Source organism: Erithacus rubecula, assembly GCF_903797595.1.
Source record: "Erithacus rubecula genome assembly, chromosome: 2".
NCBI classification, from domain to species: Eukaryota; Metazoa; Chordata; class Aves; order Passeriformes; family Muscicapidae; genus Erithacus; species Erithacus rubecula.
Window position 1 is genome coordinate 102010597 of NC_136685.1, and position 17255 is coordinate 102027851.

The 17255-nt window shown below is 45.4% G+C and overlaps 1 protein-coding gene across 2 annotated transcripts in view; it reads left to right on the forward strand.

Moving 5' to 3' along the window:
* Positions 1–219: 219 nt before the first annotated feature.
* Positions 220–17255, forward strand: part of ACSS1 (acyl-CoA synthetase short chain family member 1) — a 28576-nt gene continuing 11540 nt past the window's right edge. The window contains exons 1-6 of one of the 2 annotated variants that reach the window (XM_079328375.1): positions 220–594; positions 3747–3843; positions 11781–11980; positions 13079–13254; positions 15126–15278; positions 16908–17055. In XM_079328375.1, coding sequence (XP_079184501.1) covers positions 300–594; positions 3747–3843; positions 11781–11980; positions 13079–13254; positions 15126–15278; positions 16908–17055 — 1069 coding nt within the window. In that variant the 5' untranslated portion in view covers positions 220–299. The remainder of the gene's footprint in view (positions 595–3746; positions 3844–11780; positions 11981–13078; positions 13255–15125; positions 15279–16907; positions 17056–17255) is intronic. The other variant, XM_079328374.1, reaches the window with a different exon arrangement.

Consider the following 17255-nt stretch of genomic DNA (forward strand, 5'->3'; position numbering starts at 1 on the left):
GTGCAGGGTGTCCCTGGTGCAAGGTGTCTGGGTGTGCAATGTGTCCCAGGTGCAGGGTGTAGCTGGTGCAGGGTGTCTGGGTGTCCAGGGTGTCCCTGCTGCAGGGTGTCTGGGTGTGCTGAGCTTCCCTGGTCGTACAGGGCGCTGCCGGCTCTGCGGGGTGCGCGGGGTGCGGCGCTCCCGGAGCCGCCCCGCCGAGGCAGCCCCTCCCCGCAGGCGGTCTCTCTCTCTCTCGCTCGTTCTTTCACTCTCGCTCACCCGGTGGCCGGGCGGGGACAGCGGGGCTGGACTGTGTCCCCATGGCGCTGGCGGCCGCCCGAGCGCGAGCTCTGCGCGCTCTCAGCCTCCCGCAACCCCCGGGCCGGCTCCCGGTGCCGGTTCGGAGCTGCTACAGCCAGCCGGAGGCCCCCGGGGCGCTGTCGCCTGGCGAGTACCGGGCCTGGAAGGAGCGGGCGGCCCGCGACCCCGCCGGGTTCTGGGCGGACGCGGCGCGGGGGTGGCTGCGATGGGACAGTCCCTTCCACACGGCCTGCCAGCCCTGCTCGCCCGCTGGTTACGCCCACTGGTTCCTCGGCGGCCGCCTGAACGTCTCGGGTAAGGCGTCCCGGCCGTGCATCCCCCGTGCCCCGCCGAGGCCGTCCGCTGCTGCTGCTGCTTCCGCTGCTGCTGCCGCCGGGCTAGGCGGGGATGGAGGCGGCCCGCGGGAAGAAGTTTCGTCAGCGCCCGTCTTTGGGGGTGAAAACCGGATTTTGGTCGGGCGGCGCTGGGAGGAGACAAACTGTGAATTGCGAAATGCTGGAGAAAATCCGAGGCCGGGATAACCGTGGCTAAGCCTCTTGCCGGGGCGCTGTCTTGGGGGCGACCGCCCTTCGACCTGCGGGGATCGGCCGCAGCGCCGGCGCTGTGCTCGCTGCGGGCACCGGATGCTGCCCGGTCCCGTGGTTGCTCAGGATGACCTACAGGTGGAGAACGGTCTTTTATGGCAGAAGCTGCAGGGATTGTTTTTTCTTTTAAACGAGGATCTTGGTCTTTTCCTCCAGTTTCACCACTCAGCATGAAACAAGAGTAATATCTGCCGTGGTTGCCCTGACTGCGTTTGAGTTTTTTCCGTGCCATATCTGCCTTGAAGGCTCTTCTGTGCTCCGGTCGTGCTTCATCCAGTGGGAGTGAGCCCCAGCTCCGTCCAGGGTACCTCTCAGTGGTGATGTCTTTTAGAAGGGATGAACAATTCTGACCTTCGTTTCCCGCTCCTCGGGAAGGGCACCGGTTCAGTAGTGCAGTAACTGTAAGATCTCTAGCCACATTTTTTTGATAGCCGAAAGAGAAAACCCTCCTCAGGTCTTCCAGAGAACATAAGGGAGTGTCTCCTCCCAGGGGATGGTGCCTAGTTTATGGAAATGCATGTACAACCCTGTGTCCATCACCCAGCAATCAGAGGATTTTAGCCAGAGTTTTGTTTTCGTTAATTCCTGTTGAAAGGAAGATCTTGTCTGGGCACAGCCTATCAGGGATCTGTTTCTTTCCTCTGTAGAGTGAGATCAACACTTTCTTCTGTATTCTGTGTCATATCTTTGATAACTAAATATTGCTCTCCCTTGTGTCTAGTTCCTCAGCAGACATAAAATGCCACTTACTTTTCTTTGCATACATGAAAGGAAATAATGGGGTTTGAAACAGATGCACGGAATTAAACAGGTTTGCTGTTGCTGGTTTTCTTTTCAAGTGTGATGAAGGCAGTGCTTTGCTGCAGCCAAGTTGCTGTTTTGCTATGAGGAGATTCTGATTTTGTCTTTTCATCTCTTGGTTTGTACACTGGCTGCAGAAAATGGCAACAGTTCAGGTCCCTGATCCAGAACATCCTGTGTGCACATCTCCCAGCACAGCTGAACCATGACCAACTGAGTCATCTGATTCTCTTTGCTTGGGGGCCCTTGCAGAAGGATTGTGGGGACCTCTGAACTTCAGTGCTTCTAGATTTTTTGCAGTGTAACTCCTCGCCAGGAGAATTACCTGGCAAACTATTGCATTTCCCACCAAGACACGTTCTTGGAAGCTTGTCTTACTGGGCTAAATTGTTTCTGAGCAGTCAAGGAAGCAAGAAAATGTGTGGAGAAACTACTAGGATGTAGGAGCAAGGGGAAGGTCACTAAATTCTATTGCAAAATGAGCAAAAGGCTCCTGTAAGCCTAAGATCAGGAAGGAAATAATAACGTTTGGCTCTGGTTCACCTGCGTGTTCTTACTAAGCACAGAGCTAAAGCTCCCACTTGGCACAGCCAGGGCTTTCCACAGCAGGAATTCCCTCTGGAGGCTGGTGTGGCTATGAGAGTAAGACAAGTTGTTTGGGCAATGAGTGCCACTTTGTATGATCCACTGTAGTGTGGCACTTTATATGAGAGTGTAGCTGCAAGAAGCTTGGAGGTGGGAGTGGCTGCTTGTTGTGGACCAAGCCACAACAATGAACACAGGCAGAGGAAACCAGTGTATAACAGCTTAAATCATTCCCCCCTAGAGCTTTGGTCCCCTTGTATCATATCAGGATGGATTAAGAAATGGCTTTGTCTCTTTGATTTTTATAGTTTTGCTGCAGGGTTTTGCATTAAAAACAAAAGACTTTAAACAGCTGAAGAATGCTTTGTCAAATTTTTGAGACAATACTTGGTCTTGTAATGAAATGTGTTAAATTGTGAGAAATTTTTCTCTGTCCGGTATAGGGGCTCATTCCCACTCTGTGTGGTGGTGTGATCACAGAACAGCCAAAGCTACTGCAACACACAGCTTTTTATTTTTAAATTTATCTGGAAAAATGAAATCCTTTCCCATCAGTATTAATATTTCCAAGAAATATGATCTGAAATTCAGCAATTTTTAGAAAGGTTTTCTCTGAGTTATACAGCAGTGTCCCTGACTATTGAAACAAAGTAACTGCCTTTGAAAGATTGCAATGCAGTAAGTGTCATATAGGCTTGGAATCAATACTTAACAAGGATGTTCTCTAATTATCAAGCAAGCTGCTACTCGACATGCAAGCAAGTTTCTTTTGTGGATTCTATAAATTTCTTCAGGTTGGGTGCTCTCTCTACGTCCTCCACTTCAAGTTGCCAAGTGGGAGAGATGCACCTTTAAAAGGGAATTTAATGCCTTTAAATTTTAGGAGGTGGAATGCACAGTCTGAGATGTGTTAATCTTTCCCATGGGTCTGCATGTAGATGTCTGAACTTTGAGTTTGCTATAGATCCTACCTTTAAGTCATTTTCAGTTAGCTGAGGTTCAGCTCTTTGTTATACTTCGAAATAAAAATGTTTCAGATGAGCTTTAATTAGAAAACTCAAATGGTGCAGTGCTAAATAATGCCATCTGGGGAAGTCTGTCCGGGTTCTGTAGTGAAATGCTGCTCTGGGGAGCAAAAACATCAAAAGAATGTCTTGTCTTTGTGCTGCTAGGAGCAAGGAAAGGATTTGGGCTGACTTAAGGTTAAGCCAGTGCAGCTAAGCTGAGCTGAATTGGCCATGGCCTCTCATGGGTATCCATATCTAAGGCCACTGTGCCAATTAAGTGTAGAATTTATTGTATAGCTTTATTAGAGCTGCAAATGCTCTCAGTTCCTCTGTTATACATTAGTGTGTGCCTAGCAACCTAAAAATGCTTCATCTTGCACTTGCTTGCTGCTGCATTTGACCAAGCTAGGTTTATAAAGCAACTTTTGTATGATCAGGGTTTGTTTAAACTTTTGTGGTTTTTTTACAGTAAATTGCTTGGATCAGCATGTCGAAAAGTCTCCAAACAGAGTGGCTTTGATTTGGGAGAGAGATGAACCTGGTACTGCAGTGTATGTCACATACAGGTATGGCACCTTCTCACTATGCCTGGCAGTGTGAGGGAACAGGAAATGAGATTTTTTTCACCTGATAGTTTCCTTTTTGTGTGCTGGAAATAAGCATGGGAAAATTTCTGTGTGTAGCTTCTGGTTTCAGCAGACTAGCAAACATCTTGGTGCAGACATCTTCTGTTGCTGGTTAACAGCTTGATACTGAGCCCTGGCTGGAGGGGATTTTAAGCTCCCCATGTTTCTCTTTCCCATCTTCAGTGCAGTTCAGAGCAACCTTAAGGCTGCTCTAGGTGACACTGACTTGCAATTGATGCTATAGATTGCAGGGTTAATTAGAATATGGCAGGTTTAAACATATTTCTCTTTTCCTTGCTATGTGCCTTCATTTAGGAGACAGTCCTGCCTTTTACATCATCTCTCTCTCTAGTGAGATTTAAATGTTTCCCAAACTTGTACATTCCTCAGTGCGTGTTTTAGGAAACCAAATGTTTGAGCTGCTGAATCTCAGTGAACCAGATGTTTGTTTGACTAGGTCAGAAAGCAGAGGAGATGAAGAATGTCTTAGCATCAGACCTTTACAGAATGTTTTCTGGAACTTGTTTGGATTCCTAGAGCTCCTTGGGTCTGAATAGGTTCTGATGATCTGATCCATCTCCAAAATTTATATATGTCCTGGAAACATTATTCACTGGAGTGTGGAAAGTGGTCAGCAGGGAGGAGTGGGTGTAAAAATAACTTTGAGAGGTTAGTGCTCCATGCAAAAGAAATAAACACTATCTGATATAGATCTGTGAAAAGAGTGCATTGGTTTTAATCTTGGTATTGTTATTTGGCAGAGTGTTTTAAGTCTGTTATGATATAAATATGTTGTAATGAACTGGGTAGCTTGGCTAAGTGATTTTGCATTTTGCCATTCTGGTGGTAAACATGGAGATGGAACCATAGATTTCTTCCAGAGTTTATGTATGGTATGTTTTTCTCCCAGGTTTGTGCACTTGTACCTCTCTTTTTATGCCTCAGGCATGATGTCTAAGGGTAGGAAAGATGTGACAATTGGGTTCAGATCAGCCTGATAAGAGAAGCAGCCCAACAGACAGCACAGCCTCATTCAAGGCAGCTCTAATCTCCCCCTTAGGCTGCTATTTGAAATGTACTGAGCTTCTGCAGGCACTCAAAACATCTTATCTACAATCTCTGGAGATAAGGGATGGCCTTTCTGAACAGCAACAGGACTGGTTTTTCTCCTGGCCATGCCAAAATGCATTCAGAAGAAAATATATTTTTTTTTCAACCTGTGGAATTGTGATTGCTGTGACATGAAGACAAGTAACCCATATCTGAAAACTGAGGTCTTCTTTGTGCAGCCTTACAGAGATACAGTAACTGGTACCAGAAAGGAGAACAACCAAGAGAAAGATGTACTGGCAATCTCTATTTTGAAACTTCTACCTGTATTTGAGACTCGTGTTTCTGTTTCTGCCTGATACTCTAGGTGAGATGTGACTGTGTTTGAGTTTCTCAAGAAATTTTGGTCCTACCACATAGTAAAACAGGTCACTTGGTTGTCTGCTTATCTTATTAAGGCAGGAATAGCTTTGTTGAAAACAGGAATACTTTATGAGTATTTTGCCTTTTCTCTGGTCTTTGGGCTGCATTTTTACAGATTTTAAATGGGACACAAAACTTTTTCCATGGTGTGTTGGCAATGACTTCCCTTTGAGACAGAGCTTAGTTGAAAACCTTCTGCAGTGGTGCCTTATTTGAGCTAGAACTTTTGTGAGGGAAAGCATATCAGAGAAGAAAGTGTCCCAGGAGCTGGGATGCTGGTTGAGTAGTCCTTGGTGAGCTTTCTCTGGCACATCAGCCTCAGCGTGAAGAGCGAATGAGAAGGATGCTGGACTTGTCTTGACAGAAGAGAGATGCTCCTTTCCTTAGAATCTGGATGCCCAATTAAAGTTATTGCGGCCTTAGAGTAAGGACTTAGCACTCTAGGAAGCCAAAGACTTTAATTTGGGCACTGCCTTATGGACCAGCTTTGAGTAAGGTCATGATTCAGTTGGGAGAGATCTGTCCAGGGCTTATGTGCAACATACTGCAAGGCACCAGTTTTTTTGCATTACTACTTTGCAAAGCTGCTTGCTTCTCCTCAGAGATAAGTCCTGGGTGACACAAGGAAAGATGCAGCTGCTGGCCTGGTCCTCTGCCTTCTCCTCTGGGGAGTTGTCTGGGACAAGAAAACAGCTGAATGCTGGCCTTGTTCCCATTGCAGCCTGCAAAGGAAGAAGGTAGCTGTGCAGGAAAAGGGCTGGAACAGGCTTTCTGCTCCCTGAGGAAGGGAAAGCCTTCCTCAGTGGGATGTCCTCCCTGCACTGGCAGGAAACACAGCTCCTCTGGAAAGTGCTATCCCAGATAGCTCATCATTGGCAGAAATAAAAACCTCAATTTGCCTCTGCTGTGGGCAAAGAGCTGTGCCATCAGTCAGCCCACACCCCTGTGCACACTTGTCAGCAAGGTGGGTTGTATTTGTGCAACAGAATTCAAGTGCTGTGTGCTAGAGGAAGAATCCAGACATCTGCTGGTGGGCAAAGATACCCAAAGCCATAGGTGAAACTTTCTGTTTTTGCACCAAGAGATGATGAGATGATGGCTGCCCTTACAAGCTCAGTTATGATGTTTTTTTTCACTGCTGAATTTTGTCCTGCATCTAGCTGATGCAACTCAACCTTTCAGGAAAAAAGTTCACTGGACATTCTTTCTTTTTCCTCCCTGTGGGTTTAATTTCTATCAAGGAGAAATTGAGCTGAGTTTCAATTTATCTCTGGTTTTGAATGGGAAGGCAAGAGACTTGTTTTTTTACTGCTTTGTATCAACAGGGAATACAACCCTCTTGGGCTTTGGTGGCTGCAGTCAGCAAAATGGGGAGAGGTCATGCAAATCAGTTATCAAGAGTCTCTCTAGCCTCCAAAAACTCATTGGTAGGGCAGTGGCTTAGCAGCACTGTGGTGCTGTGAGCTGACAGCTGAATTTATTGTCAGAAGGGTCCAACCAGACCAGAAATGTTTTGTCTTGCTCTGTGGGTATTGTCAGGGCTCAGGGCCTTTGAAACCTTGCAGTAGAACTCCCCAGTGCATTGCTGAACCTGGGTTTTTAAAGGTACTGTGCCTTATAAAAGCAGGTGGAGTTGGTGGCCGGAGCTGTTGGGTTGCAGCCTCTTAAGTTCAACGACAGGAAGTGGTGAAGACAGAAACTAAAGTTATGCCAGCCCTCCCCTTGTCTGAAATGGAGTAATTCTTTGTGGTGTTCCCTGGTTTACCATGGACTCTACAGTTTATCCACCTGTGACCCAGTGAATCTGCAAAATCCCATGGCTGTTGTCAGTGGGAGCTATGGGATGTGGGCAGCAGAATGCATTAGCTAACCTATGTTTCAGAAGGGTTGCAGGTCTCAAAAAGATGGGTGATCACTTCAGTGCAGAAAACATTGCTGCCAGAGGGCAGGTTTAAAATGCAAAATACAAAGTAGGGAGAGAGGAAAGCTAAAGGACAAGAAATTAGTGTCCTAGGTAGGTGCGAGAGAAGTGGTTGGACATCTTAATGAGCAATGCGACTGCTATCCTTTAAAAGGCCAATGGATTCCTTAGTCTGAACTAAAATAGATGAAATTGTATTAGATATCACAATGAAGAATGTAGCTGAAAGTCATGATGGTACTTACCATTCACAGCAAAACTCTTTTCCATCTTTCCAAAGCTGTCTTTGTAAGTTGAAGTTGTAAGTAAATCTTGCCCAGGGTTTCAGCTTTCCCTATCCAAGACAGCTGATGGGTTTTTCACTTTCTCACCTGAAAAAGGATGCAAGGGGCTTCCCTTGCCTTGGGTTCAGGATGTCTGCAGGAAGGCTGGGCAGTTGCACTCTAATGCCCAGTTTGGACACTTCACCTGAATTTTCAGTTTCAGCCTAATCCCAACTATGGTTTGAGGAAATAAACTGATAGCTGCAAGAAATACTCAACCCAGTTTTTGTGCCATGACAGCAGAGGATATGGCTTGGGCTAAGGCTCTAAACTGTACTGTCAAAGCCTGTATATGGCATTGAATGTATTAAGAAAAAGTTTAGAATAATTTTGCAAAAGCCTGCTTCCCAAAGAAGGGGTTTATGAATTTTTTTTTTTTTTTTTTTTTTTTTTTTTTTTTTTTTTAATGTGAAGGGAACTGGCTTCCTTTGTTTAGAAAGCTCTATGCTATCTTACTGTGGCAAAAGGTATCATAAGACTTACGGGAAGGCTGTTTCTGCAAAGCATCCCTGAAATACATCAGGGAAGGGCCACATGGTCTGATGGGTTTTACAGAAGTTGTTCCAGACAGCACTGAGCAATGAGCTCTGGGAACACAGGCACAACTGTATCTAGGGAGGGATCTGGGAGAAATATGGTCTGTCAGTTTCTGAACAGAGATGTAAGGACAGGGAGAGGTGTGATGTCTGTTAGACTGAACAGAAGGACTGGCCTGAACAATGATCTGCTGGCTCTGTTGGAGGGCCAGCCTTTCTATGCTTAGAAATAATGCTGTGGTATCTGAGGAGATGCCTGCATAGCAAGTGATGAGTCTGGAAGGCAACAGGCTCAAAGCCTCATTCTGGACAAAATGGAAGCACACCTTATATAGAGAGACACAAGAGCAATTATTAGTTTTAGCCCTTAACACTCTGATCTTCTTACTCAAATTCTAAATCATACCAAAAGAAATACGTCCTGTTGGTTACCACTGATCTCCAGATTTGTCCAGCACCAGGTCAACGTATCTTACTGGTCCTTTGTGTTCATTAATGCCCCTGCCATCTTCCTGGCTTGCTTTGTTCTAAATGCACCGACTGGATCTATTGCTCTTTCTCTTGTGCAAATGGTCTCCCCTTCTGGGTCCAGCTTACTGCTGCTTCCCCATTTCTCCCCTCTGCTCTGACACTTTACCCACTGGAGCAATGTTCTGCTGTCCAATTTGTTCTGTTATGTGCTCTCAGCTCTTAAAATTTACTTTTGCAGAGCATTCTCGGACTGTTGTGCCATGAACTGACTCCGCGGTTTCTTGCCTGTCGGGAGGAGCTGGGCACTTCCTTTCTCTTGCAGCACATTACTTTCTCCTGCAGTGGCTCTGCTGGGATCCTTCTGCTTGCACAGAAGGAGCTGAGTGCTCCAGGACCCTCTGTGTGCCCCATGGCTTTGTTCCTCTCTGGTGGTTATCCCTGCCTCCTTCTGCTGAGTGCAGTGCCCCTGCTCTGAGTGGCTGCACTGAAATCCGTGGGAAGGCAGGCAGCTGGTGGATGTGCCATGCTACCAACACTCCTCCTGGCCAGCATTCCATGCCTCTGTAGCAGGAGTGAGGTACTGGGTTTGAGGGTTTGAGTTACTCTTCGCTCTTCCGACTTTGTGTAATGGAGGAACTACAATGCCAAGCTTGGCAGTAGTAGCAAATGTGGAGTGTGGTGATGGCTGTGGTTTCCTCCTGCTCAGTTTGTTTAGGTGCAGTGACTCTGCACAGTGCTCATTCCCCCCCAGGATGTGTCTGGGTTGAGGACTGGCAGTGTGTAACATGCTGGCATGTACCAGCTGCCTACCTGTTAGATAACAAAATGTGTTTGAAGGAATGAAGGAGTCAAGGGAAGGATTCCTGACACAGTATTTCTGTTAACTCTCTTTCTTGAACTGGAGAGCCAGAGGAGCCAAAAGACTAACCTGACGCTCAGGGACTCATGGATTTCTTTGTTGGAGTTTTTGGCTTCACCTTTTCTTGCCTTTGTGTCCATTCCCCCATGTGCTGCAGCTCCGAGGGACCTCCAAGCCCTTTCTATCCCAGCATTTCAGCATACAAAGAAGAGTTAAATAGGTCCATTGGTAAAGACTGATCCATATTGTCTATCACCTTACTTGCACATGCTTACTAGGCAAATGTTAAATTGGGATTAATAATAAAAAAACAATGAGAGCTTCTGGCATTGTGGTCACCAAGTCCTTAATGAGGAAAAAAACCAAGAGGAATACTGGAGTTGCTCAGAAAACACACCATAGCCAGAGATACTCTGGCATTTCTGTGTAGGAGAAAGAGGCTGCAGCTCAGAGAGCACTTGAGTATTTTCCATTGCAGATAAACTGTTTTCATTTTACTTTCTCACAGCTGTCTCTCTGGGGCTTGTTTCCCTTCATGGGCTCTGCAGTTGAGCAGCTTTTGTTTTGTCTCTTTGTTATTTATCCACATTGAAATTTTTCTTTAATGCAGCATCATATGAATTTCAGACCAAAAAATGTGGCCTTATAGGACAAGGCACCGAACCAGTGGTTGGGTGGGAATTCATTATTGCACACAGTTGCTCAGATCATGAATTCAGTAAAAGCAAAATAATAAATCTAACTGACTGTGCGCTTCCATGGTAATGAGGGGCTTGGGAAGAGGTGTTCAGTGTTGTGCTTTAGAGTTTAGGCTGATCTTCCACTATAAGGGATTAGGGAAAATTCTGTCTGCGGTGCAGCTACTCCATTCTGGCCAGAGAGTGGGCATTGAACATGTCTGGCCACCTCTCCGAGTTCAGAAATGGACTATTTACTTGATGCTACAGAAATAGACTTAGAATAAATAATATTAAGTGCTGTGCCTTGGATTTGAGGCTCCTTTTCCTTGTCTTCTCTCTTGGATTAAAACAAGTAAAGGAGTGGAGACTCCAAAAATTACTTATTCTCAGCCCATAGTTTTGATAAGATATTTCCAAAGCAGAGCACTTCAGCTTTTATTTCCAACTTGCAAGGGGTTAAAAAGAGGAAAACATAATTTTTGAGGAACCAGAAACAACTTTTCATTTTATTTGCAGCTTAGGCGCCAGTCAAAAATTTGGATCATTTTGTAGCTATGACCAGTTCTGGGAGAAGAGGATATTTAAGATAAGGATTCGTGCTTTACAGCTTATTAGGGAATGCAACCCCCCAAAATTAATCTCTTTGTTAAAAGTTATGAGCGTCCTTGGTGATATAGCTTAGAACCCCTAAGGGTTCACAGTGGCAGGTTGATGAGGAACATGCTCCACTGCAGGTGTATGGAGCTGTTCAGTCCATGACAGCATCTTGGTCCCAGGTGTACCTGCAATTGTGCTATATCCCCTGTGCAGGCATCAGATTAAGGGAATGTGCAAGCCCTTCCCACAAAGTGCTTTTTCATTCCTTAGAGAATGTTTTTGCTATTGTCACCATGTCATAGCGAAGTCCCATGAAAAGAGACTTTGTTCTTGTTCTTGGTGTTCCTGAGTTTCTCTGTGCGAGAGTGACAGGAGTATCTGTGTTCTGCAAGGCTGTTGGGCTGCAGGTGATCCAGCTTTGATGAGAATCTTGTAAAATCTACCCCTCATACAAGTACCTCCAGACTTCTCCTTTCTTTCCTTGCAAACGCAAATGTGTTGTGTACCCTTGCAATTTGAGTAGAAGCTCCTGGCTGTGGAGCACTTCCAGCTGCTGCCTGACTTCAACAGTGTGCTAAGTCTTTGGACAGCACTTCCATTTCATCTTGTGTTTATCCCACTTGTGTTCCCAGTAGCTTCTGACTGAGCCTCATGGGTACAAAAAAGCATCAGGAGTGACTGAACTGAGCCCTGATTTCTGGAGGCAGCATTACAGCACCTGGCTTGCTGGCTGCTATGGCCGCATTACAGCCTGGCAGCTCTGGACAGTGCCTGCAGCTCTCTCTACTCTCTTTCTGCAACAAGTACCACTCTGCCCTTTTTTCTCCTCCCCACAATGGCAGGAGAGCCTGGCTACCAGCATGCCCCAGGTCACCCTTTTTTAAGATGCTCTGTACTGCTGAGATGAGATGTAGAGGTGATCATGAAGCCTCACTCTGCCCCAGTTCATCTTTTCTGTGCTCACCCCGTGTAAATCAGGTTGTTCAGTCCCATGACAACATTGCTTCTGTGCCACAGGGAACTTCTGGATCTAACTTGCCGTGTTGCCAACACCCTGAAGAAATATGGGATCCAGAAAGGGGACAGGGTGGCCATCTATATGCCTGTGTCCCCCTTGTCAGTGGCAGCCATGCTGGCTTGTACCAGGATTGGTGCTGTTCACACTGTGGTCTTCGCTGGATTCAGCGCCGAGTCCTTGGCTGGGAGAATCATGGACTGTGAGTAGATGCTGTAGACTGGGCAACAAACCCTCTGTTTCAGTGCTCCAAGGCATATCCTAGCCTTGTGTTTTCTTGGCAGAAAGAATTTTCTTGGTTCATTCTCGCCTAGCAGGACAGTTCACTCTCCCCTGCAGAGTGCAGTGAGGAGTCTTTTCCTGAGTGTCCTCTGGCCTTAGAATACTTAATAAATTGCTTAACATTCAGTGTGCACTGTGTCATTGCTTGACAGCAGTAAAGGTAGAAGGAAAACCAGAGCCTAGGGATAGAGCCTGGTTTGTTGTTTTGCAGCATAATTGCAGTGTTTCTTTGGTACTTTTGGACTGTACTAATTCTGCCTTCTCAATTGGGATCCTGTGATTTATGTGTAGTACTGGAAGTGTTTGGCAGCTTGCCCCTGCTCTGTGAGCCACTCTTCCAGCAGGCAGAGCTGTTCTCAGCCCCAAAGTATTTGTATATTGTGATAAGGTAAAAAGTGATGCTAAAAATGGCAACAGAAGAGGGAAACAGCCAGTGGCTCCTAGCAGTCATATCAGTTTCTTTGTGGCTAGTGTGAGGGAATAAGACTTACAGAAATTGTCATGTTCTTTTCTTCTTTTTAGTGGAGTTAGCAGACAGCAAGTACATGTTTTAGTTATCCCTCCTACCTGGAGCTGGGAAGAAGCTGTTCTGCATGTCAGCTTTGCAAGGCAGGGATGGGTGATTTAAACTGCAGTGAGTGACACTTAGGCTGGATGTTGGGGAAGACTCCCTCACATTCGTGATAGGCATTGGAGTAGACTGCTGGGGAAAGGGTAGAGTAGATGCCATTGGAGTGTTTTAGGAAGATTGAAGGGAAGAAGTGGCTTAGCTGAAGTAGACCCTGCCTTCAGGTGAGGGAGATGGTCTGGAAAACCTATTGAGGTCCCACCTACCCTTAATCTCTGTGTGTCTCAGGTTTTTGTGTGTTTTCATCAGTGGTACTGACTGGTTTTGACTGACAGTGAGTATTTGTCACAGTATGTTGTCCTGTACATCACCCCCAAATTAATGAAAGTTGGATGTGCATACTAGCCTGGAAGACAGGCTGGCATGTCTGCTAATTCCTTCTCTTTTTAGCTGGATGCAAAGCAGTCATCACCTATAACCAGGGAGTCAGGGGAGGTCGAACCATAGAGCTGAAGGCAACTGTGGATGAAGCTGTGAAAAACTGTCCAAGCATCAGACATGTGTTTGTGGCTCAGAGGACAGATAACCAAGTCCAGATGGGTGACCGTGATATTCCCCTTGAAGAGGTATGTTGTTGTTGTTGGATAACTCCTTTTAGGTCTAAGTGTTGGCTAGGATAATCTTTCTCTCCAAAAGTGCTTTTGGGACCTGAGTTCTGCTCCTTACAACGTCTGGATCTTCATCCTCAAAGGGACTGCCTGTATTTACACTCTGCTAGGATTGTGAGTCGAAGCAGCTCAATCTATATCTAGGTTATCTCAGCATAGGCAGGAGTTATGATGCTCCATTTCAGAAGTCTTGCAAACAATGGTGAGATTTAAGGCGTCTTTCCTGAGACTGAGAGGTCCGCAGACCATTGTGTCTGTCATTATTTTACCATGTTCAGACACTGTGTTGTGGATTGCATGTGCACTCAAATTGGACACTGCTGAAAGGCAGTGCTGAAATAGTCAAGTTCTTAGAGAGGCTTCACCAGCAGTGAACAGTGTGGTGGTTGCCCCATGGTGGAAGAACAGTGATGGCTTGGGGATATTTAGAGCCTGTGCTTCCTGGGGAACTAAACAGCAGTTGTTTTTATGTGTTCAGCTGGTACACATGGGACTCCAGCCTAATGCAGAAGTAGTTTTATCAGTTTGCTGGCAGCAGTAAACAGGAGCTACTCATGCTAATAATGCCTGGAAAAAGCTAATCTGCTGGCAAGATAATAGTTCAAGAGTCTCTGTGCTGGGCACATGAGATAGGAGGAAGTGCTAGCGTAAGTTAAACAGAGAAGACAAGTTTTACTCAGAAATTGTCTTACTCCTGACTCCACAAAGGATGTTCTGATTATTTTCCTTGGTCTGCAAACAGCCTGAGGTACTTTAGTGATCCAAGAGCTGAACTCATCCCATTGTCAGTTTTGGGATCTGAAACAAAACAAGAATTAAACAGTTGATGGTGTTAATTGTCCTTACTGATCTTTACAGCAGTTGTACTTTTCAGCTCTTGCGCAATAGCATACCACAAAATTTAAGCTCAGGTTGTGATGGAGCATATGAGGATTCCATCTTTGTTTCAGAAACTGACTAGTCAGCCTGAACTGGCAGTGCTGTGCTGTAGCTCTGAGGCTAAGAATTACACACTGTGAACTCTTCATATTTTACTAAGCTTTGTCAGACACTTTTAAACAACTGGATCTACTGATGATAATGTTCACTTGTAAATACAGTGTGTTTACAATGTATTCTCATAAAAAGGCAGTACAAAGACATTCCTCCAAGGACCCATCAAATACCTCTTGCAGGAATCATTATTCATCAAGACAGTACAGAGCTCGAGAGAAGGTTTCACCTAGCAGGGCATTGCATCCTTCCCTCCTGTGGCTCTGGCTGTAGTGGGGGGAGAGATCTCACCCAGCTGGCCAAACAGAGGAGTATGAAGGGAGTGACAGAGGCAGGAGAGTAAAGCACTCTTCGTCTGGGTAGAAAAAAATTAGAATTTGAGGATCAAATGGACCAGTCAGTCATCCACTGCTGGGGCCAGGGAAGGGAGATGAACACACAATTTAACTGTAGCACTGCAGTTTTTAGAGGAAAAGTGAAGTACTAAGCAGTACCTAGTCAGCTGCTGTTGTCAAGTGTTTGCAGTCACATTTTGGATTCCTACCACTAGCTTACAAAGGCTTGAAATGTAAGCAGCTATGACTTACTTTTTTTCCCCCTGAAATGTTATTTTATCTGGCCAGTTCCCCTTGACTTCTCTGCCTGGCAGAGTGGAAATGTTAGATGCTATGACTCACAGGAACCTTTCCATGGGGTGAGCTATGATATATCTATGGACATTTCTGAGGGTTAGCAGCAGTGGTGGCTCTTGTCTCTGGGTACTTTGCCGTGCTTACAGAGGGAATGATGGTTGGCTCCATATAGACAAAACCTTTCTATCACCTTTTCTTTCTTAGGAGATAACCAAGGCAGATTCCATCTGTGCTCCGGAGAGCATGGACAGTGAAGATGTGCTCTTCATGCTGTACACCTCAGGCAGCACTGGGAAACCCAAAGGAATTGTTCACACCCAGGCTGGATACCTGCTGTATGCTGCTCTCACACACAAGGTAACTCAGCTTCCTCCTCTGGGAAAGGTTCACTTATCTTTCAGCAGTGCTAACAAGAGAGACCTTGGACAGGGAGGAATGCTGTATTCTCTGCTCGCTGCCTAGTTGGCTTATTGATTGTAAACAAACTGGAGAACATCTGAACTCTGTAATTAATCCTTGGGATTTGTTCTGAGGAATATGGTACTATGCAAACCTGAACATAGAGTTATGAAAGCAAGGAAATGGCAGCATTGCTCTTGCATTTAAAATGTCTCAATGTTGGCTGCCCAAAATTTGCAGCTGAGGAGATTCTGCAAAAAATATCTTACTGGCATTGGTAATGTGGATATTACTGTAGTATTTTGCATTGGGTTGCTGGACTTTTTTATTTCAGAGAGGATCTGGACTCTTAAACAAGCCTCTTTGCATAGTACTTGTCTGAAGAACAAAAATTTTATTTTTCCTCTTGTGGTTGCACCTGTGTTCTGCTTTTCTGGGTGATCTAGGGAAAATGTTTTAACCTCCTTTCTCATTAAAATGGAGAGAGTCAAGGCACTGCTTCTTGAAGCTTGTGATCTGAGCTCTGCATATTAAGAAGTAACAGTGAAATGAGGAGAGGACTCTGGTGAAAGATCTCCATCTGGCTTTAGAGGTATAACCCTGTTTGTAATCATACACAATTGATGTGAAGGTTTTCTTTATTTTTTTTTTCCCTTTCATGGTTGAATTTTTAGAAGATTTGAATGTTCAAGTGTCAGACTTCTCTGCATGAAGGGCATTTGTTACATTAGCTTTTTTAAGTGACAGCATAAACACCAAGGCATCTCTTTCTTAGTCCAGAATGTAGATCTGCACCATGGTGCATTTTCTCCATCTGCAGAGTGCATGAGAGGGAAAGGCACTTGGAAAAGTAAGGTGAGAATTGTCTTTTCTAGGTAGAGGGATCAGCTGACCTGTGTGATCTCTGTGGTCTTTGCACACTCACATGTGACACTCTTGTCACATACACGGGCTTGTTTTTTTTTAGTCCTGATCGATAAACCTAACTCAGGACCTCTTCACTATATGGTAGAGGAGTTAGATTTACAATAGGAAGCATTTTCCATATCCAAGACAAGATAATGAGTTCTCTAAGATCTTTATCTTGAATTTGATGAGTAAGGAGAGGGTAGCAACTGGAAAGCAATGTACTAATATACAGAAGCTGAACAGTTAAGAATATTTCTCAGTAAATATTTTATGGGCACCTGTGAATTCCTCCAGATCTCTCATGGAAATCTGTTGATATTGGTGAAGGGTCTGAGACTCTGTGGTATGCAGTTTCCCTGTGATTCAGAATCAACTGTACCATTTGAGCAGGCAACCTTAGGTATCCAAGACTCTGAGCTTTGGTTGTAGCTTTGTTGCTGCAGCTGAGCAGCAGCTGGCACATCCGTGCTTCCTTTATGTTTGCAAATGTTCCAGGAGCCTGAGAGCCCTGGTGCTGGTCCCTCTGACTCACTTTGTGTCTTTGTGTGGCTGTGTCCCACACACCTGACTCCACTTGCTCCGTGCATTCTCCTGCTTCCGTCTGGATGCCCAGACCAGCACCTTTCTTTTGAGCACCTGGCAACAGGAAATCAGCTGGCCTTACGTTTATCTTTGCAGTATGTGTTTGACTACCAGCAAGGTGATGTCTTTGGCTGTGTGGCCGACATTGGCTGGATCACAGGACATAGCTATGTTGTGTATGGACCACTCTGCAATGGAGCCACCTCTGTCCTGTTTGAAAGCACTCCAGTGTACCCTGACCCAGGTGAGGAAGTGGTGGGAAAAGGTTTGTCTAGACATGGCAGAAGAGACTTAGAGACCTGTCCAGCATAACCTGCCTGCTCAGGAGAGGTAAGCTCCATTGCTTTAGATACAACACTCAGGAATATCTGTGAATCCAGGGCAGGAAAAAAAAAAATTGTCATTGCTTTTGCTTTGTACTCACAGTAGTAACAGCTCCAGCTT